General features: G+C 49.1%; 1 protein-coding gene across 4 annotated transcripts in view; it reads left to right on the plus strand.

Moving 5' to 3' along the window:
- Nucleotides 1–23879, plus strand: part of VDR (vitamin D receptor) — a 63230-nt gene that overhangs the window by 24383 nt on the left and 14968 nt on the right. For all 4 annotated transcript variants that reach the window (XM_055357355.2, XM_004053019.4, XM_004053018.4 and 1 more), the window contains 4 exons: nt 1589–1736; nt 15189–15319; nt 22688–22872; nt 23127–23247. In XM_055357355.2, the coding sequence (XP_055213330.1) occupies nt 1591–1736; nt 15189–15319; nt 22688–22872; nt 23127–23247 (583 nt within the window). In that variant the 5' untranslated portion in view covers nt 1589–1590. The remainder of the gene's footprint in view (nt 1–1588; nt 1737–15188; nt 15320–22687; nt 22873–23126; nt 23248–23879) is intronic.

Genomic DNA, 23879 nt, shown 5'->3' on the forward strand with positions numbered 1-23879 from the left:
CCACAATTACTTTTGCACCAACCTAATACATTAAGGTTTCCAGGAAAAGAAAAGCTAAATGAGGTTAGGGAATCTCCGAGGTCTGTGACCGGGATTCCCTCTGTCCCTTTGGGACTGATGATAACATATTCTTGCTTATCTGCACCACTTCTTTCCCTTGGTGTGAAGCTCTTTGGGGAATTTTTAGAAAGTATTTGTTTTATTCATTTGGCAGTAGTGGTTTCTAGACATATCTTAAGGTTTGGGCCTCTCTGGGCCTCATTTGTAAAGGGGATGATGATAATGGCATCTACACCATGAAGCGGTATGAAGGTGAAATAAGACTTAATGAGCTTTGATATTCCACACCCTAGATCAGAGATCATGGGCCTAGTCATTGAAAAGTAGCTCAGAGCCTCCCAAGGGCCCCCAGAATCTGCCTCTGTCACCCAAGGGCAGGAAGAAATGATACCCTGGGGTGGAGTGGGTTCTTGTCTCTTCTTTCCTGGCTTTCTCTCTTATTTTTCTTCTGACATGAAGGACCCTTTGCCTAGGGTCAAAGGGGTCACTGAAATCTGTAATGACCCTTTTGAGGATTCAGATAAAATTGGGCGAACTGGGAGGCAGTAGGGTCTGAAAGCATTTCAGGGCAGTCTGAGGTATCCCAGAATCATCTCTGAGCCCGACAGTAGACGGGATCAGACGCAGCAGGCAAAGCTGGGGGCCCAGTTTTGGCTAATGAAAGAGTCAAGCCAGCTGCTTCCTGAGAAGGCCTTCGCAAAGCTGTGGGCTTTCGTTCCCTCTGTCTCTTCTCCTTTTCCTCAAGTATGAAATCCATCTCTAGATGATAATGCCTGTTTAGAAAAACCATCTCTGAAAACACAATTAATTGTATAGGACTCACATGACTCAGAAGGACATTCAAAATAATGTTTTAAGTATTATTGCCAAAAAAAAGGGGGGGGAATATCTTGAAATGTTGATTGTCTTGGTACAGGAACACCAGGGCATAAGCCGATTAGCCCTGAGCTTTATGGTTGCGAGGAGCTGGGGCTGGAATGACCAGGGCACCTAAATCCTCAATTCCCCCCACCCTCAAGAGGAGGAGACCTGAGGGTTTCTCTCCACATGTAGGTGCTGAGGCTGAGGGAGGACTCCCATTTTCCCTTGGAGGGGGCGTTGGGCAGGATAGAAGCCCCTGACCTGGTTCAGGTCTGTGCCTGAGGCAGAGCTAGTGCCGGTAGCATGCGTGGGTTCATGCATATGATCCTTACACCCTGGAAGTAAAACACCTCTTCCAATGCAGACAGCGGGGGCATGCAGAGGTGAACCACTAAACCCAAATTAACCTGACAGATGCAACATCTGAAACCAGGTAGCTGATTCCAAGCCATGCTCTGAGCCAGCTATGTAGGGAGAATCATGTATGAGGGCTCCGAAGGCACTGTGCTCAGGCCTGGGCCCTGGGGAGATGCCCACCCTTGCTGAGCTCCCTGGTGGTGGGGGGTGGGGGCGGTGGGATGAGGCTGGGGGTGGGTGGCACCAAGGATGCCAGCTGGCCCTGGCACTGACTCTGGCTCTGACTGTGGCCTGCTTGCTGTTCTTACAGGGATGGAGGCAATGGCGGCCAGCACTTCCCTGCCTGACCCTGGAGACTTTGACCGGAATGTGCCCCGGATCTGTGGGGTGTGTGGAGACCGAGCCACCGGCTTTCACTTCAATGCTATGACCTGTGAAGGCTGCAAAGGCTTCTTCAGGTGAGCCTTCCTCCCAGGCTCTCCCCAGTGGAAAGGGAGGGAGAAGAAGCAAGGTGTTTCCATGAAGGGAGCCCTTGCATTTTTCACATCTCTTTCCTTACAATGTCCATGGAACGTGCGGCGCTCACAGCCACAGGAGCAGGAGGGTCTTGGTGAGTGGTATCTTCTTTTCCCTCCTCTCAGCTCCAGATGTTCCTCTGACTCTCTTGGAAATCGCTTTCCTGAGGTTGCTGTGTAGGTCTCTGTCTTTCCATTACACCTGTAACCCACAGCCTCCTGCACCAACCCATGTGTCCATCCTTCCAGAGTGAACCTCCTCCCTGTTGATGATCACAGCTTCCTCACCCAAGAGACAGGCATGTCTTTGGGGAAAGCCCAAGAACTTGGTTTCAGAGCTTGCCTTCCCATCCAATCCAAACTGTTCCTTGGAACAAGGGAAATGGCACCTCTTGTCGGGTCATCACGATCTGTACCCATATCTTCACCCAAGGACTGTTTGTCCTGGTCTGAAAGCCAACCTTGGAACACCCAGGCAGTGTCAGGAATGTACCTGCATTCCTGTTTGATCAGGGCCAGTTTCTTTACCAACACACTCCCCTTACATGAGCCCAGGATTACAGATGTGAAAGGTGTGGGAAAAGCACTGGAGGTTCCCATTCAAAGCCAGGGTGGGAGCGTGGGAAAGGGGTGAATTGGGGCAGGAACTGGGAATCATGAGAAATTAGCATTTGGCATGTATTGGAGAGAGAGAGAGAATAGCCTAAAAGAAGGCAGCCAAAACAGATCTTCTGTCTAGCGGTCTAGACTGGAGGTGGCTATGGCAGGGCTCTAACCATCAAATGAGGAAAGCACAAATCAAGTCCAGAGGAGGATGCTGAGGTCGGCTTGGTTGTTGTCTAAACCGGAGTGCTCTCCTCGCCTTGGGGGCACAGTGAATTCAAGTCCAGGCGCTTGTGTGGGACTCCTACTCAAGGACTTGGGGGCTCTCTGTCAACACAAGCTCCTGATTTACCTGCCCTCTGCCTCAGGAATCAGCAGGCCCAGAGTTTCATGGTCCTGAGCAATTGCTGGGCAGCGGGGTTTCTGTGGGTGCTAATTGCCTGTTTGGCCTGGCACTGGCTGCCCGTTTGGCTTCCCGGCAGCCTACTCTCCAGCTCGGGGAACCAGACAAGCAGCATCGCTGGCTCTAAGTCGTGTTGCTGCATTTGCCAATCCTTGGACCTGAGGTCCACACATCCTGCAGGGTGGGCCTTCTAGAGCCCCAGTTGTGTGTCCCAGGTGACACATGGACCCTTTCCTGCCAGGTCCTGGAACTTGGGGGGCTGCCTTGAGTGCTAATGAGAGGGGAATCTAACGCACACCTCAGCGCCTGCTTACTACCATGAAACCCATCAGAAAGGCGTGGTCTGGGGTGCTGGCCATGGCAATAATTTATGAGATGTCCTTGCTCAAATGGATGTCCTTGACATCTCTAGGTTTTAGTTAACTCAACTAATGGCATGCATGTATTGATATCCACCCCCTCTGCTACATAGTGTTAATCTGAGGATTAATGAGGTGACATGTAAAAAAGTGCTTTGAAAAACACTTTTTTAGTCTGATGAAAAAAGCTGAGATTTTTGAGCCTGATGGGCCACCACTGCTGCCCTTCATGGAACCATGCTCTCATAAAATAAACAAAAGCCTCGCAGCCAGCCAGCCAGCCACTTTCCTCGTGTGTGTGTGTGTTTGTGTGATTTTTTTGTAGTGATGGGGCCTCCTTATGTTGCCCAGGCTGGTCTCAAACTCCTGGGCTCAAGCGATCCTTCCATCTTGGCCTCCCAAAGTTATAGGATTATAGGCATGAGCCACCATGTCTGGCCTTGTGTTTCGTTCACTCATTCCGTCACCAGACTTCAATCTGCATTTATAATCTGGCATTGGGCTAGGAGCTGTCAATATGGAGATTCTCACTGAAGGTCATATCTTGTCAGTCTGCAACCAAAGCATTTGGTTATGGAGTCTCTACCCCCAAATCCACTCTCTCCTCCTAGGCCTCCTCCCCCCTGAGATTCAGCTCTGGGAAATGAGAATCTTAGGTGGCAGCTGGTTGGGTGGTGACACATTGGAGGCCAGTTCCTCACTGGAGTGGCTCTGACTGCTATGCATCTGTGGTTGCTGCCCTTGGACACACCACTAGGCTGGGAATCCTCAGGACAGGAGCATGTGAGGCATCTGGGTGGAGAGAGGACAGGTCCTGTCATGCCCCAGGCTGAGTGTGGAAGATGGCAGAATGAACAAGGATGGTATGTTTGTAATCTGTGTCACCACAGACTGACAGAGTGGCTGTGTTGCTTGTGGGCACATGATGCCACCTTAACCCACTCTTAGTCCACCTTGACAAGAGCCCTTAGAGTCTGTTGCTGGCTGTTGGTCACAACCACTGCCTGCAATGCCTGGCACTATGGGCTGCAGGCTGGTTTTGTCTTGTTACCCTGTCCTCAGTCTACCTTACTTAGATCTTTACTGTCTCTGTCTTGATGACTAAGCTAGGCTGCTACATTCTAAAGAGCCAACATGTCTGTCATTTGCTTGAGGATGTGGATGAAAGAGAACGAGTGGGGTTATCTATGGATTGTTCAAGAGTAATGTTCAGAAACTTGAGGGAAGGTCAATGAAGCTGTCAAGAAAGACAGCTGCAAGGTTCTGAATTTTGTTTGATATGTACATAAACAAACACACACGTGCACACACACACACACAGTCAACCTTCATTATTCACGGATTCTGTATTTGCAAATCTGCCCACTTGCTAAAATTCACCAAAATCAATACTTGCAGCCCCTTTGTGGTCATTTGTGAACATGTGCAGAGCAGTGAAAAATTCGCGTGACTTGGCACCTATCTTCCCAGCCAGGATCTTCACAATCTATTTAGTGCTACGTTTTTTGCCGTTTTTTGATTTTTGTTGGTGACTTTGCTGTTTAAAACAGTTCCCAAGCGTAGTGCTGCACTGCTGTCTGGTGTTCCTAAGTGCAAGGCCGTGATGTGCCTCACAGGGAAACTATGTGTGTTAGACAAGCTTCCTGAGGACAACAGTGCTGCTGGCTGTTTGTTCAATGTTAATAACTCAACAATATCTATTGAATAAGATATCTTTAAACAGAAAACTCACATAAGACAAGGTTATGTGTTGATCAGTTGATGAAAATTTTGTGACCAGAGGCTTGCAGAAACCTTACCCTGTGTTTCCTCCAGGAACAGTGTTTCAATATTCACTAATCCAGTGTCCACAGTGACTATAGACCATAACTACCATGAATAATGAGAATCAGCTACACATACATCATTTCTCCTCTTCTTCCACCCGTGATGCCTGCTTCTCCTTCTTTGCTTTACCCAAATTTTATTTGGAAGTTTTCCATTTTGATCTGGTCCAAATAGTTGCTTGAGAACCCTGTGGTCACTCATATCTGTTTGTGAAACTCTGATCCTAGGAAGCAAGGACAATGTCAGTGGTCTGTACCTTCTCTGTGGTGGGCACTGCATCCTTGCATCCTTGGGAACACAGAGATGACAGGAACCAAGTCCTCGCTCTCAAGAAGCTTGCTTGACCATTTCCTGATAGTTATTGATAGACAGCATTGCTTGAATATTGGGTCACTAGCTCTTTTCCAAGCCCTGGAGACCAGTAATCCAATCCCATTTGACCATTTAGTATTTGGTTTGGCTTCTAAGACAGTTAACTAAACTGCTCTAGAAGCTAGTTGTTATCATCAAAACAAGTCTAAGACTCATAATCTAGCTGAAGTGTGATGATGGTTAGAAGGTTAGAGAGGGATCACAGTTCTATTGATCTATGATCGGGCATTAGAGGCCATTGCTGGTCAATTCCTCCTGCAAGCTATTTCATGTTGCTTGTGCTTCCTGTTATTCTGGAATACAGGGACATCCTCAGAGAAAGATGATATTTCCAGTGTGAATATAAGGTTGGCACAGGCAGGCTTATAGATGGCCAGACACCTCTTGGCTATATGTTAACAACTAAAGCATAAGTAAGAGCCAGAGGAGGAAAAACATTTGGAATAGGTCTATTCCAAATGATATATATAGTGGATGATCCATATATGTATATGCATGTGGATGCATATGGTCATGGATGGCTTCGTCCGGGGTCTGATATAAAGGAAAAGGTGTAATGGACAGAGAAGAAAATCAGAGGAACCCCTTTGATGAAGAGAATGAAGGTGGATGGTGAGGTTTAAGAGCTGATCCTGGAAGGCAAGATGAGAAATAGGTCATCGTTTGCCTGCTTATCTTGTCTTCTTCCTACCTGTTGGGATGCTTAAATAAGGATGCTGTGCAGCTACAAGCTAACAAAGACAGTGCAGAGAAGTGTGTTTTCGCTTCCTAGCTCCAAGGTTCTTGAGGACTTTGTTAATTATGGGTCATGCGGAGTGCAGGGTGCAAAAGGTAGGCTGGCGAGGATCCAGGAAGATGAGGAATGTTCTGGCATTCAGGAAGGTCACCCCACTGATATTTGTAGCTCTTCTAGCAACGTGATGTGAAAGGAAGCAGAGAAATAGGGCAGATGTCCAGGAATTTAAAACCTAAACTGCTTAAAGGAGAGAAAATAGAGAAAAAAGGGAGGAACAGCCACACAGGGTTTTCTATGGGCACAAGTAAATGAGTGACCAAGAAGTCGGTGTTGCTGGAGAGACTTTGTCCAGGTCCACTTTGGCAGCTGACCTCCATTCACAGATATTCACGGATGTGAATGAAAGAGAATGAGTGGGGTTATCTATGGATGTTCCAAGGGTAATGTTCAGAAGCTTGGGTAGAGGAGGCCAAAATATTTGGAAAGGCAAGGTCACTGAAGCTATCAAGAAAGACAGCTGCAAGGATAGGATTTTACATTACCTTTTTGTCATTCTTTTATTTCTTTTGAAATTCAGCACTCTAATCAGGGCTCATTTGCATGACTTTGCACTCAGCACAGACTGGAGATCTTCCCTGTGCTTGGGTTATACAGGGCCAGTGGAGAGCATGGTCAGATGTGACCCCACACTTCCAAAGCATCCTTCTAGAGACTGCCTGAATCCCTAGAGGGATTTGTCCTAGAGGAGTCCTTCAAACAGCCTCTGCTTCATGCTCCTGGACTTTGGGAAAGCATGTTTTTGACTGCTGCTCTAGCTTGGATTGAGAGATGGTACATTCCTGATGAGAACCATAGTATATATGAAGATCAGTGTATTAGTCCATATTCACACTGCTATAAAGAACTACCCAAGACTGAGTAATTTATAAAGAAAACAGGTTTAATTGACTCATGGTTCTACATGGATGGGGAGGCCTCAGAAACTTACAATCATGGCAGAAGGTAAAGGGGAAGCAAGGCCTGTCTTACATGGCAGCAGGAGAGACAGAGAGCAAGTGAAGGGGGAAGTGCCACACTTTAAAAACATCAGATCTTGTGAGAACTCACTCAGTATCACAAGAACAGCAAGGGGGAAATCTGTCCCCATGATCCAATCATGTCCCATCAGGCCCCTCCTTCGACACACGGGGATTACAATTCGAGATGGGATTTGGGTGGGGACATAGAGCCAAACCATATCAGTCAGATTCCTTGGAGTCAAACAGTTCTTGATTCTAATTCCAGCTTTCAGACTTGCTAGCTGTGACTTAAAGCAAGTTAATTAACTTTCCCGTGCCTTTCTGTGTCACTTGTAAAAAAGGGATAATATCTACCCAAAGGTTGTCGAGAGCATTGGAGATAGTATGTAAAATACCGACCTAGAAAGCTTCCAATGGTGATAGCTAGTATCATTATCCCTTTTTAGTGTCTTGGTTTTGAGGACAGATGATCCTTTCTTCCTTTTCTCTACCATGGAACTTGGAAAGTATAACTATGTGATGTGTTGGCAGTGGTCTCTGAAAAGAGGTTCCTAAACAGAAGGAGTTAAATATCAGGTATGAAGAGGGAAGGGCTGGGCCAGGGGCTCTGAGAGAGCTTCATGTCGGTCAAAGGCTGGGTAGAACTGGCTGGTGCTCAACAGAACTGGACAGTGGTTGCTGTAACTAGCACAGGGGCTGTGGCTCTAGACATCAGGAGCTACAGCGTGTGAAACAGAAATATGGTTTCAAACTCTGCTGCCTGCAGGCTCCCATGCTAGGCACCCAGAGAGCAGGCCTAAGACATGGTGTCTGCTTCAGGGGTCTCAAATTCTTAATGAGATGGTTAAAATCTACTTTAAAATCTACTTTCACCCACTCTCAGCACTCCCTCCCACTGCCTCTTTCTGCTAGTTTCTCTTCTTTCCCTTTATTTAGGGTTTCCTTTGTCCAGGTCCTGTTCCCTTTTCCTTTATTTAGTTCTTACAACCCTCTCTGAAATGTTGCTCCCATTTTACAGATGTGGAAACTAATGGATGGGAAGGTTAAGTAACTTGCCCAAGGTTGTGCTTTAAGATTTAAACTCAAACATATCGATCTAACCAAAGACTGCATTTCATTTTTAATGTTTAGGTAGTTGTAGTGGGTAGTGGATTTTTTAAATGTAACGTCATAATATGGCTTTTTAAAAAGCCAACAGTTTAAGAGGATATGTAAGTGAAAAGTAAATCACCTATTCAACCCAATTCTTAGTTCCCTACCTCCTCCGGGAAGCTGTCACTGTTGCCAGCTCATCGTGTTCGCTTCCAGATTCTTTATGTAAAAGTGCATATGTGTGTGTGTGTATGTGTGTGTGCACACACGTCACCATTCTGCATCTTGCTTTTATCTGCTAAAGAACACTTCTTCAAGCTCATTCCCATTTCAGCATTCTTCCTCTTTCTTTTTCATAGTCACAGAGTATTATATGGAGGTTCTATGAGATAAGAAACCAGTGCCTGGCTGGGAGCGGTGGCTCATGCCTGTAATCCCAGCACTTTGGGAGGTCAAGGTGGGTGGATCATTTGAGGTCAGGAGTTCGAGACCAGTCTGGCCAACATGGTGAAACCCCATCTCTATTAAAAATACAAAAAATTGGCCAGGCGTGGTGGCACATGCCTGTAATTCCAGCTACTCAGGAGGCTGAAGCAAGAGAATTGATTGAACCTGGGAGCCAGAGGTTGCGGTGAGCCCAGATCGTGCTGCTGCACTCCAGCGTGGGTGACAGAGTGAAATTCCGTCCAGAAAAAAAAAAAAAAAGAAAGAAAGAAAGAGAGAAAAGAAGGAAGGAAGGAAAGACAGACAGACAGACAGATAGAAAGAAAGAAAGAGGAAGGAAGGAAGGAAGGAAGAGAGAGAGAGAGAGAGAAAGAAAGAAAGAAAGAAAGAAAGAAAGAAAGAAAGAAAGAAAGAAAGAAAAGAAAGAAAGAGAGAAAAGAAGGAAACCAGTCCTCTGTCATGGGCATTTAGGTTCAGTCTTTGGCTTCTCCAGACAGAGCTGCAGTAACCACCATTGGGCCCACGGACAGATCTACCCACAGGATAAATACCTGGAAGTGGCTTTACTGCATTAAAATGTCTGTGTGTTTAACATGCTTCGCATTGCCAATTTCCCTCCAAAAAAAAAAAAAAAGTCTGTGCTCTTTTCTACAGTGCTAACCATCCTTTAATGTTTTTTTAAACCCACCTGAGGAGAACCCCCTGATGCTGCCTCTCACATACATGCAGGCCCCTACATCATTTGATGTAGGTCTTTTTATTCCTTTAGATTTGCTGGGGTATAATTGACAGATAGACATGGTCTATATTTCAGGTGCACAACTCGATGTTCTGCTATACATATACATTGTGAAATGATCACCATAATCAAACTAGTAAGCATTCCCAACACCTCACATAGCTTTCAGATCAGGAGCTCTCGCTAGTTCCTGTATCCTGAGCAGACGCTGGAATCTCTGTGACAGTGCAGTGGAGATGGAGCCCAGAGGGGATTGTTGACCCTACGCCTGGGTTATGCAACGTGCGTCTCTGCTGGCAGAGGCCACCTACTGGAGAAAGGCCCAACTGTCCCTGGCCTGAGGCCCTGGCCCCAGGCTCTTGATGCTTTTGTGAGGTTTTTGTCTCTTTCTGTTTTGATAAACTGGTCTCTGGCATGAGAATCGGTCAATGTCCTCTCTCACTCCTGGCTTTCTAGAAACTGCATCTATATTTAGCTTGGTTGCCCCACCCCTACCCCCCTTCCTGAGCTGGGGTATAAATGCCAACCAACCAGAGGATGACAGGGTCCAGGCTCAGAGAGCAGCTGAGGCAATGGGCTCTCGTGGAAACCTGAAGCTCTTGTTTCTCAAATCCAAACCAGCTCACAGGCAATTAGTATTGGGAGGAAGGCAGGGTAGGGTGTGGACCTTCAGGACAAAGCACAGAGCCAGGGTTGGGCAATCTGGCTGCCCTGACTCCTCGTGGGCAGAGAGTAAATGACAGCCACACATGTGGAAGTGCCCTTGGAAGGCAGGAGAACAGGGAAGAACAGGACCTCTGAGCCAAGAGGATCTGTGGCCCAGCAAACAGACATGTTGGGCCAGACACACCTGAAAGGCCAGCTCTGGGATCTGAGTTCCAGAGAGCCTCTGGGTCTGGCAGTTGGAGCTGGGGAGCAAACTTTCTGTACCCTGATCACTGACCCCACGCTCCAGAGCGTAATGGTGTCCTCTTCCTTTTCAGTGTTCTCGGGCTTCATATGACAACTCTTAAGCAGAAGCAAGGGCGCCAAACTTTTTTTTTTACCCCTAGTACTTTCTCTTTTATTTTTTATTTCTAGAGACAGGATCTCACTTTGTCACCCACACTGAAGTGCAGTGGCACAATCTTGGTTCACTGCAGCCTTGATCTCACCGGCTCAAGCAATCCTTCCACCTTAGCCTCCCAAGTAGCTGAGACCACAGGCGCATGCCACCATGCCTGGCTAATTTTTTTTAATCTTTTGTAGATACAGGGTTTCACCATGTTGGCCAGGTTGGTCTCAAACTCCTGAGCCTAAGCTATCTGCCCACCTCAGCCTCCCAAAGTGCTGGGCTTACAGGCGTGCTCACGCCACTGCACCCAGTCCCAGTACTTTCTCTTAATTCAGCTCTGCACTATTTTCTCTTCCTATTCCTTTTTTTTTTTTTCTTGAGACAGAGTCTCGCTCTGTCCCCCAGGCTGAAGTGCAGTGGCACGATCTCAGCTCACTGCAAGCTCCGCCTCCCAGGTTCACGCCATTCTCCTGCCTCAGCCTCCCGAGTAGCTGGGACTACAGGCGCCCGCCAACATGCCCGGCTAATGTTTTGTATTTTTAGTAGAGACGGGGTTTCACCGTGTTAGCCACAATGGTCTCGATCTCCTGACCTCGCGATCCGCCTGTCTCAGCCTCCCAAAGTGCTGGGATTACAGGTGTGAGCCACCGCGCCCGGCCTTCTCTTCCTATTCCTAGCCTCATTCCTGTTGTCAGGCAAAGTGGGGCTGAGTGGCAATCTCCAACCCTCCTGTGTATAGACATCTGAGATGGAGCTTCATATTTAAAGTGACATGAGAAAAATGAGAGAAAGATGGCGAAGCAGTGGAATCTCTTTTCAGGCAACCCTGCAGCTGGGGGTGCTGCCCCCAAGTGAGGGTCAAAGGCAGGATCTCTGGAGCCTGGGGAAGGACAGACGGGGCCTCTGATAGGCCCTGGGGCCTCAAGAAGCTCTCAGTCCTGGGCCCAGTCTGGTGAGAGGCTTTGGCTCACATCACTGTAGGTGGTGGCTGGGCTAGGCTGACGATGTGCTGTCTTCTTGGTGCCCATGGCCTTGCAGGCTTAACAGGAAGAGCTCTGAGCCAGACAAGACAGCCAGTGGGAGGACAGAGCAGCCCCTCAGTGACCAGAGTGAAATGCCCGGTTGTTGAAAAACAAAAAAAAAGGAAATGAGAGTTTCTTCTGAAATAGAAACTTCTGGTCCTTGAGTAAGTTTAGAGAATTACGGGCATTCTGAGGCCTGAGCATTTGTGGTGACGGATGAAGCCTCAAGAACCACAAGGTTGTGGGAGGGACACCAATTTCATATCCTGGAACATACAGATGTCCCTGTGGGGATGATTGTATCTCGTTTCTGGGGAACCCTAACAGTTCCCAAGATGATTCCATATTCTCTTGTCCCTCCAGAAAAGCAGCAGTAAACAAATAAAGGTGAAAGGCAAAAGGCTTTTTGTTTCTACGAAGATGGAAAAAAGCCTGGTGTATAACTTCTTTCTTGTTAGCTACTGCAGGGTTAGGACTGGGCCTGAGGCAGGCTAGACTTGGAGCTAAGGAGCCCCTGATAGCCTGTTGCTGCTCCACCTCCTGACAACCCTGGCTCTGCAGTAGGCCCCTTGGGTGATGAGGGTTGTCACAGCAGGGTACCAGAGCCAAGGTCCAAAACCAACAGCAGCTGCTTCCTTGACTGTTGGGTCATTCTTGGCATTGAGCCACCTGGGGCTGTTTGGGGCATCAACTTCACTGAGCACTTTAAGTTTCTGGGGTTGAAAACAATCCAGGAAGCTAAAGGCTAAGCCTTAGATCCCTAAGACTTCCAGACCTAGGAGCCTGCACTTCTTGCTGAATATCCTCACCTGTAAGTTTCTTAACATCAGTGGTCCCACGTATAAAGGGAGGGAGTTACACTGACGGTCTCTTGGGCCCTCTGTGGATCTAAGAGTCTGGGCCTGCCTGGGACTGCCAGCAGAGCCCTACTCTGGTCTCTTCTCTATCCCAGGGGCTGAGTCGGTGTGGTACCCAGCTGTCCATTTGCTAGAGCAAGCTTGTCAATTGATGAGTGCGATTCCCCTCAACCCCATGTATGTTCTAGTGAATGTGAACAGTGAGTCATGTTTTACCAAGAATCCTAACTAACGCCTGGCCCCTGAGCAGATGATGTCAGTAGCTCATCTCCAGGAAGGAAATGGTTGGGGCTGGGCTTTGGCTTGGAAGGCTTGGGCATCTTCACACTCAGCAGTTCCTTGGAAGATGCTGCTGCTCATGCAGACAGTGATTCCGCCACCATCTTTCCCCATCTAACTATGTCAGAAAAGTGGGGCCTACTCCTGCTGGGGCTGGGAGGAGGACAGGACTCTCAGGACATGGATGATGAAAAGCCTCTAGGGAGGTGCCTCAGGGAGGTGTCCTTTGTGCAGCCTCCCAAAGTCCACGTGGTGTGGCTGGCAGTGGGAGAGAATGTTCGAATTAGGAAAATGAGCCCTTAAATGTGCACACTTGTGCACACACACACAACTTACATAGGCTACAAGGGTGCCACTTTTCTTTTCTTTTTTTTTTTCTTTCTTTTTTTTTTTTTTTTTTTTTGAGACAGAGTCTCATTCTGTTGCCTAGGCTAGAATGCAGTGGCACAATCTCAGCTCAGTGAAACCGCCGTCTCCCAAGTTCAAGTGATTCTCCTGCCTCAGCCTCCCGAGTAGCGGGGACTATAGGCATGTGCCACCGTGCCCGGCTAATTTTTGTATTTTTAGTAGAGATGGGGTTTCACTATGTTGGTCAGGCTGGTCTCAAACTCCTGACCTCGTGATCCACCCACCTCGGCCTCTCAAAGTGCTGGGATTACAGGCCTGAGCCACCACACCCAGCCTCAAGGGTGCCACCTTTCTAGCTAAGAACACTTCAGTAGTTTTCTGGGGTTTTTTTGTTTTGTTTTGTTTTGTTCTTTGAGACAGGGTCTTGCTCTGTTGCCCAGGCTGGAGTGCAGTGGCATGATCTTGGCCTACTGCAACCTCCACCTCCTGGGTTCAAGCGACTCTCCTGCCTCAGCCCCCAGCCCCCGAGTAGCTGGGACTACAGGCATGCACCATCATGGCCAACTAATTTTTGTATTTTTAGTAGAGATGGAGTTTTGGCATGTTGGCCAGGCTGGTCTCAAACTCCTTACCTCAGATGATCCACCCACCTCAGCCTCTCAAAGTGCTAGGATTACAGGCATGAGCCACCATGCCCAGCTCTAGTTTTCTGTTCCTACAGAGCTCCTGCTTCCTCTTCCTTTCAAAAAACCCAAGGCCAGGCCTCAGGATTTCCACCTGCTTGTCTGGCCCCTTCTTTTTCTGGGCAGGTTCTGGGATGTCTAGAGCTATGGTTTGGGCCTTTTCTTCCTTCCATGTACACATCTATCCCTGGAACAGGAGCTATTCCAGTCACAGGTCTCTAGAATCTAGAAGACTTCATGCTGAGACTAGCATCCTTACTTCTCATAGCGGCTCATTAAATGTTATTATGCTGGCTACTCTGGAGATTTCAATATTTAAAAAGGTTTTTTTGGCCGGGCGCAGTGGCTCATGCCTGTAATCCCAACACTTTGGGAGGCCGAGGCAGGCGGGTCACAAGGTCAGGAGATTGAGACCACAGTGAAACCCCGTCTCTACTGAAAATACAAAGAATTAGCTGGGTGCGGTGGTGGGCGCCTGTAGTCCCAGCTACTCGGGAGGCTGAGGCAGGAGAACGGCATGAACCCAGGAGGTGGAGCTTGCAGTGAGCTGAGATCGCAACACTGCACTCCAGCCTGGGTGACAGAGCAAGACTCCATCTCAAAAAAAAAAAAAAAAAAAAAAAAGGTTTTTTCTAGGGAAATGCACTTTTGTTATTTCCTGTGTAATTTTTTAAAATGGGAAGGGGAACAGAGTACTGTAAAAGTAAGTATAAGAGTCGGGGCGTGGCTGGGCGCGATGGCTCACGCCTGTAATCCCAGCACTTTGGGAGGCCAAGGCAGGCGGATCATGAGGTCAGGAGATCGAGACCATCCTGGCTAACACGGTGAAACCCCATTTCTACTAAAAATACAAAAAAAAATTAGCCAGGCGTGGTGGCGGGTGCCTGTAGTCCCAGCTATTCTGGAGGCTGAGGCAGGAGAATGGTGTGAACCCGGGAGGCGGAGCTTGCAGTGAGCTGAGTGAGCCACTGCACTCCAGCCTGGGTGACAGAGCAAAACTCCATCTCAAAAAAAAAAAAAAAGAGTCGGGGTGCAGTGGCTCACACCTGTAATCCCAGCACTGTGGGAGGCCTAGGAGAGAGGATTGCTTCAGCCCAGGAGTTCCAGACTAGCCTGGGCAACATAGTGAGACCCCATCTTTACAAAAAAATCAAAAAATTAGCCAGGCATGGTGGTATGCACCTGTAATCCCAGCTACACTGGAGGCTGAAGCAGGAGGATTACTTGAACCCAGGAGGTCCAACCTGCAGTGAGCTGAGATCATGCCACTGCATTCCAGCCTGGTCTACAAAGCAACACCCTGTCCCCCCAAAGAAACAAAAATTAAAAGAAAAAAGGTAAGTACAAGCCATGATTGGAGCTGGGCAGGCAGTGAAAGGAGAAGTAGGAATCGTTTGGTGCCCAGCCTAGAGGTGAGAGTGACTGGCAGCTGGGGTGGGCCCCATGTCTTCTGTTGGAGAAATGGAGACCAGGGGGCCCAGAAGACAGGTCTCCGTGGTGACAGGGTGAGGAGCCGGAAGTTCAGTGACCCAGGGCAGGGTATGTGCTCTCTCGGCAGGCGAAGCATGAAGCGGAAGGCACTATTCACCTGCCCCTTCAACGGGGACTGCCGCATCACCAAGGACAACCGGCGCCACTGCCAGGCCTGCCGGCTCAAACGCTGTGTGGACATCGGCATGATGAAGGAGTGTGAGTGTCCAGGGGCTGGGCAGGGTTTGGGCCTGAAGTGGAGTCAGGGAAAGGCCTTGGCCACTCTCCTGCAAGTTTGGGCAGAGGGTCTGCCTGCCCTTCCTCTGTAGCTGCCAGCATCTGGGGCCAGGGCCTCAGTGGGACCAGCAGCTGGTGACAGGGCAGCTGGAAGTCCAGGGTCAGATGCACTCAGCGGCCCTGTGCACCTCTCGAGGATCTGTGTGTTGGTGTCAGGCCCTGGAAGGGTCCCTCCAGAGTGGGGCCTGAGAGGAAGGAGAGGCCGGACACTGCCTTCAAGAGTCCCTTCTACTCCTGGGTCAGGGTCTTCCTCCAGGATGTCATTCTTTTTTCACAGCTCCCTGTTACCTGGACCTAGAGGGAAGAATGAGGTTCAAGGACCCCCAGGTTCTATGGGCTTGGGAAGAGAGGGCTGATGTGGGTTGGGAAGGGCAGGAGTGATGGGGAGAATTAGTATTCAGAGCATAGTTGGCATCCACGTTCTGTCCCACCCCAGCCTCCCAGCCTCTCTGGCGCCTTGAGCAGATCTGAGGGCTTGTGCCAGGGAGAGACCAGGAGGAAAGAGTCTGCCAGGGAAGCACTGGGTTCTAGGACGACCCTCTGAATCCAGATGGAGAAAGAGGAGTGATTCTATAGGACTTCCTGTCCCTCTCTGGGATTGGAGAAGACCAACATGGCATATTTACATGGATATTTTGACCCATCACTGAAAACAACACTTGAACTTTGCATCAGAGCTCTAGGACAGTTATTTGGTAACTAGAGTAGCCATTGAATTCAGTAGATGCTGGGAGGGGCCAGCCTGGCCCTCTCTGGGCTGGAGCAAGGCCAGCTGGGCATGGGTGCTCTCTGTACACTCATTCCTTTTTCTCCTTCTCTTGCTCACTCCTGTCTGCCATCTGCATCCAGACCCCCACCCGGCCCTAGGACGGAACCCAGGCCCTGCTAGCTGTGGGTCTGAGGAGTCGGAGTCAGAGTCGGGGTGGGGATGTTGCTCAGATGCGGACCCTCCTGGCTATGGGACCGTTTGGAGTGGTTGGGGATGGGGAGAGGTCAGGTAACAGGAAGATGTGTCAGGGACAGAGGATAAGTCACAGAACAGGGCTTAGAGGATAGCACATTTCTCCGTTAATGGGAAAAAAATTATCTGTTGTTGGGACACAGAGGCAGAGCTGAGGCCCTGACCCTGGGCCTCCTCTTTGGGCCTTGACCTAGGCTTCTTTTCTGTGGGTCACGACTCCTCCCTCCTGATCTGACGGCTCCCCAGCCAACACTGGCAGCCCTGAAAGGTGTTTCCAGGGCTGTGGTTTCTCCACACCACCACAGGGTGCAGGCCTGGGCACGCTGGTCGCTCCTACCCTAGTCCCTGCCACGCCCTGGCTCCTGTGTTTATCCTGGAGAGAATAAGAAGTGGAGGCTGGAGGCCCGGGTGCCTTAAGGGGCTTCACACACATTCTCAGTGGGCCCTGCTCAGGGTGAGGCATTAGGGTGGGCACCAACAAGGTGTGCTCAGCACAGTCCCATCTCCGCAGAGAAGACAGCCTCTGCAAAGCAGGGAGTCCGGTTTCTAAAGCTCCAGCTAACCAAGACTGGCACGAGGTTCCACTGCAGTGGTTCGTAAGGCACTGCCAAAGGAGTTCCCCTCAGGACTAAGCTCACTGATGCCCAAGAGGCCCCTCTCCTACCTCAGGAGGAAGAGGATGTCTTACTGACTTAAAACAGAAAGAAGATCTGAGACTCAGAGAGGTAAAGACCTCAGGTCTGGGGTCAGAAAGCAAGTTGGTGGCCAAGCTGGGACTAGAATCAGACTTCATGTCCCCTCCTACCTGCCTCCTGGTCCCCATAAACAGTGGTGCATCCATGGTGAAGAGCAGCACCAGCCTGGGGTAAATCAGGGGGCCCTGCCCAGGAGCACCCTACCACGTGGTGGGAACCCGGCAGCCCAGAAGCGATGTCCACTCCATCCCTCAGACACCCCCACCCCAGCCTAATTCTCTCCTGTGGAGTCCTGTGTCCCCATCCTGCTGTATGCCCAAGGCAGCTTCACGCCACACCACCCTCCTCATCCCAGTGCAGGGAGCAGTACTCAGTTCTAGATGGGCTGGTGGAGCGGGGATCCAGTTAAAATAGAAACGTCCTGATGCTTTTTACTTTCCCGAAGGGAAGATCGTCCAGGAAGAGACATTCCCAGCCTCAGGTTAGTCCAGCTTCAGGAGGCCTCACCAGTGTGAAGTCCTCCGGCCTCAGAACCCTGGGAGAGCTGCACATTTCTTATCTGGGCTGGGTTTTGTCCCCAAGGCATAGCATCCCAGAGACGATTGAGTGTCTCAATATTTGTAAAACCACAGGAAGAAAGCTAAAAGCCCAGGCTCCTGCTGTCCGAGCAGGGAGGTGGGCCTTCCATAGAAGAGGCACAGGAAGGGAAATGATGAGGACAGAAACCCTGTGTATTGACCAACTACTGTGTGTCAGATAGCAGCACATCAAGCACATGCATTTTCTTCTGAAATTTTCACAACACTCCCTAAATATGTAAATACTTTTATTTTTTCAATAGCTGAGGAAGCTCAGAGGAATTAAAATATCATGGCTCTCAGCTAATAAGATGATGGTATCAGCATTCATTCTAATCTAGGTCTTTCTGCTTCCAAAGGGCAGGCTTGTGGGCCACACCTGAGGCAGCCTCTCGTGGCCCCAGTGGGTCGGAGCTCACTCCATTGTGCATATCCAGGCACTTTCACATGCTCTAAGAGATGGATTGAAGAGAGCTTGGTCCCACCAAAGACTCATTTTCTCTCTTTTCCATTCTTAGTTGACTTTATACCCTGGGAACCCAAGAAATTTTATAACTGAGTTCTTGCTTTTTGCTTATACTATACCTGTCCTGCACAGAACCACACATTGTGGTAACTTGTTTGATGTTTTTACAGATGTATGTCTTTTCTCTCTGGTGCTAGCAAAGTACCTGGCACATAGTAGGTGCTCAATAAATGTGTGGAATCAATGAATATTAGCTCCTTATTATGCTTCTTTCTCTCTGTATATCTTCCACAGGTCTATAGATCAGTAAGATTCTCCCAAACCTGATCATGTCTGTGCCGTTCATTTGGAAACATTTTATGTCCTCTTCCTGTGGTTGTTCTTAGCCCATCCTTGGCATCTTGAAATGTTTTCAAATTGTTTATGTTGCAGATCTTGGCTTCGTTAAGGAGAGAACATGTCTTGCATGGGAATAACTTGCGCAAAATTATTTCACACTCAGCAAGGAGCTTAAAAGGAAGTCAAAAAAAGCTTCTGAGCAGCCATGTAGGTTTTACAAAGTCCACATGCCAAAACTCATGCACTTTAGATGCCTGATCACCAGACAGCCCAACACTCTTTCAGAACCTGTTTACTGTTATTCTAGGTCAATGGCTTCATATATCGTATAGTGTCTTCCTATATGATAGTAATGACATTTTAGGTTCAATCCATTGAAAAAATGATAAGAAATTTCCCATGAAATTAACAAGCTCTTTAAACAAATTATTTCATAAATCACAGTGCATTTGCATATGTGAAAGCCTTTAGACTTATTCAGTCCTCAAGCAATGTTGCCTTGCAGAAGGCTCACGGATTGGGCCTGTTTGAAACTGGTAGATCTCAGCATTTCTTCCTCTATTACCTCCATAGAAGATGGAGGTTGCTATTTGATGCAAGTGACTGGGAGGAATCATGTTATAGGGTTAAACTTGAACTTTCTTTGTCTCTTTAAAGTGGGTAATTTACAAGCTTTGTGACTTAATTTTATTTTCACACTCTTCAGATGGATTGGAACAATGCCTGTCAAAACTCCATGGCTGAAAGCCAAAGTCCACTTATAACCAGATGTAATCAGACACAGTAGAGGCTAGTGGTTATGACCTTCCACTCCAGAACCAGACTGCCCAGGTCTAAATGCTGGTTTCACCACTGTTAGCTGTGTGACTTTGAGAAAGGTAGAAAGCCTCTCTGGGCCTCAGCTCCCTCATCTGCTAAATGGGAATAACAATAGCACCTGCCTTAAAGGGTTGTCATGAGGGCTAAATATATGAGTTAATATACAAAAGGCTCTCAGAATAGTGCCTCATAGATAGAAAAACTCTTTATGTGCTATCCAGCATTACGAATATTTTCTTTTTATTACATCAAACTTGATCACCAGAACTTCTAGCTCCCAAGAGATCAGAAGTAAGTCTTAAGGGGGAGAAAGGCACACTTCCAGAGGCAGACACCAATAAGAAGACAACGCATAGCTTAACAGAGACGTGGACACTGGAAGCAAGAAAAGCAGCCCAAGAACTCCAAAGCCCAGCACGCCAAGCCGTGCAATGCGGGGCAGACAGCCTCCGACAACTCTGAGGCCGTAACCTTGTCCTGCAATGTTCAGTAATTATTCAGAATGATACCTCTGAATCATCAGGGAAAGGTTATATGACGTTAAAAGTGTTCCGTTACAAGGTTTTCTGTCTTGAAAATCTTTCCATAACAATTGTTTCAATAAAAGAGGTCAGCTTTCTCAGCTCTCTGGTGTGCCAGGTGCCATTCACTACATTGCAGGAGACAAGCAGCACTAGAGTACTCACTTGCCTTTCCTGAACCAGGAAAATGATTTGCACACAGTTGGTGTAATCTGTGTGGATGCATTTGATATTTGGTGTCAGACTATTGAGCAGACACCACGGCCAGGTAGCCCCTCCGGTCTAGCCTTTATGGGGGAAATATAAGAATTGTAAGACAAAGGCCGGGCATGGTAGCTCACGCCTGTAATCCCAGCAGTTTGGGAGGCCAAGGCGGGCAGATCACCTGAGGTCAGGAGTTTGAGACCAGCCTGGCCAACATGGTGAAACCCCGTCTCTACTAAAAATACAAAAAAATTGGCCAGGCATGGTGGCATGTGCCTATAAGCCCAGGTACTCTGTAGCCTGAGGCAGGAGAATCACTTAGAACCTGGGAGGTGGAGGTTGCAGTGAGCCGACGTGGTGCCACTGCACTCCAGCCTGGATAATAGAGCGAAAGTCTGTGAAAGAAAGAAAGAAAGAAAGAGAGAAAGAAAGAAAGAAAGAAAAGAAAGAGAGAGAGAGAAAGAAAGAAAGAAAGAAAGAAAGAAAGAAAGAAAGAAAGAAAGAAAGAAAGAAAGAAAGAAAGAAAAAGACGGACGGAAGGAAGGAAGGAAGGGAGGGAAAGGAAGGGAGAGAAAAGAAAGAATTGTAAGATGGACCCTGCCCTTAAGTAACTTGTAATCTAGAGAAAGAGACCTTGAACTTCTTGGGCTCCCTCCATAGGTAATGAATTGAAACCTGTGCTAACCATGAGTCTTACAGAGCAGAAGATAATTGGGTGTCAATGTGTGTGGGAAAGACTAAATATGTAGCAGGCATAGGAAATGAGGCTCAGCAGAAAAAAACAAGGCTTGATGCAGATCAGGGCAATCAAGAAATGCTTCATGGAAAAAGATGGCTATGATGTAGGCACTGAAGAACTGATAGAACTCATACAGGTTTGGGGGAGAGAAGACCCAGCTGGACGGGCACCTAGCACAACTGGAAATGCAGGGGCGAGCATGAGCAGGTCATGTTCCCAGGCCAGCAGCAATGCCAGCATGCCCAGAACAGAGGCTGTGTCCAGAAGCACTAAGACGTGAAGTCTGAAAGTTAGGAAGAGGCCAACTTTAGTTTGGACGTGGTCAGCAGTAGGGGCCGAGAAAAGTATCTGGGCAGGAGAATGGCATCACAGAATCACCGGAAAGTTAGCAAAGTCCAGTCAGGCTGAGCTACGTGCCTGTAGACACCATGTTGTGGCTGGCAGAAACAGGTCTCCCTAACTCCGGTCCCCAGGTGAGCAGGAAAGACAAGACACCTAATCTTGGGCTCCCCAAGTGAGGGCTTACCCCCATTGCCTTCCCTGGATGCTCCCTGCCCCTTCCTCTCCCACCCTGCCTGACCTGGTAGGGTCTGTGCAGACGCCCACTGTGGGAGGAGAGTTGGCAGCTGTTTGGGCAGGTGAGTCAGTCACCTGGGTGTGGTCTACTCCCAGGCTCCCTGTGGAGGGAAGCGCCATCTCTTGCAGTAGCGCTCGCTTTCCTGCCATGCCTGTGGCATTGGCTGTCCACTCCCTCCCAGCATAGGCTCTTCCTCACCCCACAGCAACTTCTCTCGTCCTCTCCCTACCTGAGGGCCTGGGCCAATGGACCTTTCTCGAAGCCTGGAACTCACCCACCCTGGGCTTCTAGTTCCTTTCTCTGCTGTTGTGAAACTCCCCAGTTCTGTGGGCAGATGCCCTGGCAGCAGCAGCACCGAGCAAGTAGCTACAGGCCAAAGGCCCCGGTGCCCACTCCTGCCGTCAGCGCTCAGCAAGCCACAGCCAGGAGGTCTGTTTGCCCAGCCGCTGTGCCAGGCACCTTTGCTCCCAGCATCCCCTCCACCCCCACAGCTGCCCCAGCACAGGGAGGCAGGCAGAAGCCTGCAGGTGGTGGTGGGGCTCTCTATGGCCCCACACCCTGATTAGTGGCTGGAGAGAACTTCTAAGATTAGAGCTGCAAGGCCTCACCCTTTGGGGCCTTCAAGAGGACTTGAAAACTTCCATGGACAGAAATGTCAAGGCTGTACATGCTGGAGGAGGGGTGGTTTTGCAGAGAACCAAAGAGGTCTAGTCTTTCTATATTCCACAGTCCCATGTCTGGAAACCTGGATGTGGAGACAGCCACATAGAGGAGTCCTCTCCACATCTCACTTCCAGCGCTATGAGAGCTCTGGCATCCTCTCTTCACCCTGATATCTTCTTCAGGATCATGGAACATCAGGGTAGGGGAGAGAAGAGAACTAACATTTAGTGAGCATCTGCTCTGGGCCAGGCATGCATCCAGTTCTCAGATCAGTTGATCCTTTGAGGCAGGTGTTATTACTTCCCCCACCTGCATGTCAACACACACAGACACACACACACACACTTTATGGAGGAAGGTACAAGAAAGGAACCTTGGAAGAACTTATATGGTCCAAATCTCTCATTTTACAAACAAAAGAACAAAAGCCCAGAGAGTTTGCCCAAGGTCCCACAACTTGTTCTTGAGAACCCCGACTCCCTAAAGCCCAGACCATCCCCCCTCTCAAATCCTCTTTTCCTTCTTCTTGCATGTGCCTTCCTTTTCACCATAGCAAACCCAATTTTTCTTCACACAGTGGAGTGGGAGTCTCCGTGGCAGGAGGACCCCCGAGGGAGCCCTGAGTGTTAAAGCCCCTCCTATCTTGGACCTTTACCCCCAACCGCAGGAGGAAGGTTTCCTGGAGGAGCTGCTGGCCAGCCCTCCTGACTCCCCTTCCCACCCCACAGTCATCCTGACAGATGAGGAAGTGCAGAGGAAGCGGGAGATGATCCTGAAGCGGAAGGAGGAGGAGGCCTTGAAGGACAGTCTGCGGCCCAAGCTGTCTGAGGAGCAGCAGCGCATCATTGCCATACTGCTGGACGCCCACCATAAGACCTACGACCCCACCTACTCCGACTTCTGCCAGTTCCGGGTATGTCTGCCTGCTGGGAGGATGAGCCGGTCCAGAGGAGAAGCACTAGTGGAGCCAGGGCCCAGGGAGTAGGGACAGAGGGCAGGGGACATCCTGAACAGAACTGGGGTAGGGACGGAGGCTGCTCTGCCCCTGGCACTGGGAGGCTTCGCCTTCCTGTAGACCTTCCTCAAAGCCATTCCTATCAGAGATCAGGGCCAAGGTAGGAAGGCAACCCCAAAATGTGGGTCTGAGACCCCATCTTTCCCTTCCAGCCTCCAGTTCGTGTGAATGATGGTGGAGGGAGCCATCCTTCCAGGCCCAACTCCAGACACACTCCCAGCTTCTCTGGGGACTCCTCCTCCTCCTGCTCAGATCACTGTATCACCTCTCCAGGTAAGCAGGACTTCAGTCCTCCACAGAGTAAGGGAGCGGGGGCGAGGAGTCCACCGCACCTGCCCTGGGGCTGCTGGATGGAAGGAGGTGGAAGGCTCCCTAATGGAAACTTACATAAATACTGTGCGCTATGCAGTGTCTTCACAACAGCCCCTCTGTTACAGAAGGGGGTGACTTACCCAAGGGCCCACACTGGGGAAGAGGCCAAGCTGGGATTCCAGCTGTGTAGCATCAGCCTCCTGGGCCCATGCTGTTTCCTCTAAGCCAGGCTTCAGCCCATGGCCCCCTCCGTGGAGGTGACCAGCTTCCTTTACGTGATATTTTAATCCTGGGCCCTTCAGAAGGTGAAATTTGGAGTGGGAAGGTGAACGTGTTGGTCCCATTGAGGTCCACCTTCCACCTGAGCTCTGGGGACCACTCTGGCCCTGGAGGACCTGTCCCCTCCAGCTCAACTGAGAGTCTGGGAGGCATCATGCTTTCCTTCCTTTCTTTCTTTTTTTTTTTTTTTAAAAACACATATGTATATTTAGAAAAGAAATTGTGCTGTATACAATCTGATGACTTGCTTTTTTTTATATTGCATTGTTTTTCCATACCAGTTAGTACGCATCCAGAATATAATTTTTAAAGGC

This window comes from Gorilla gorilla, chromosome 10 (assembly GCF_029281585.2).
Source record: "Gorilla gorilla gorilla isolate KB3781 chromosome 10, NHGRI_mGorGor1-v2.1_pri, whole genome shotgun sequence".
Classification (NCBI taxonomy): Eukaryota; Metazoa; Chordata; class Mammalia; order Primates; family Hominidae; genus Gorilla; species Gorilla gorilla.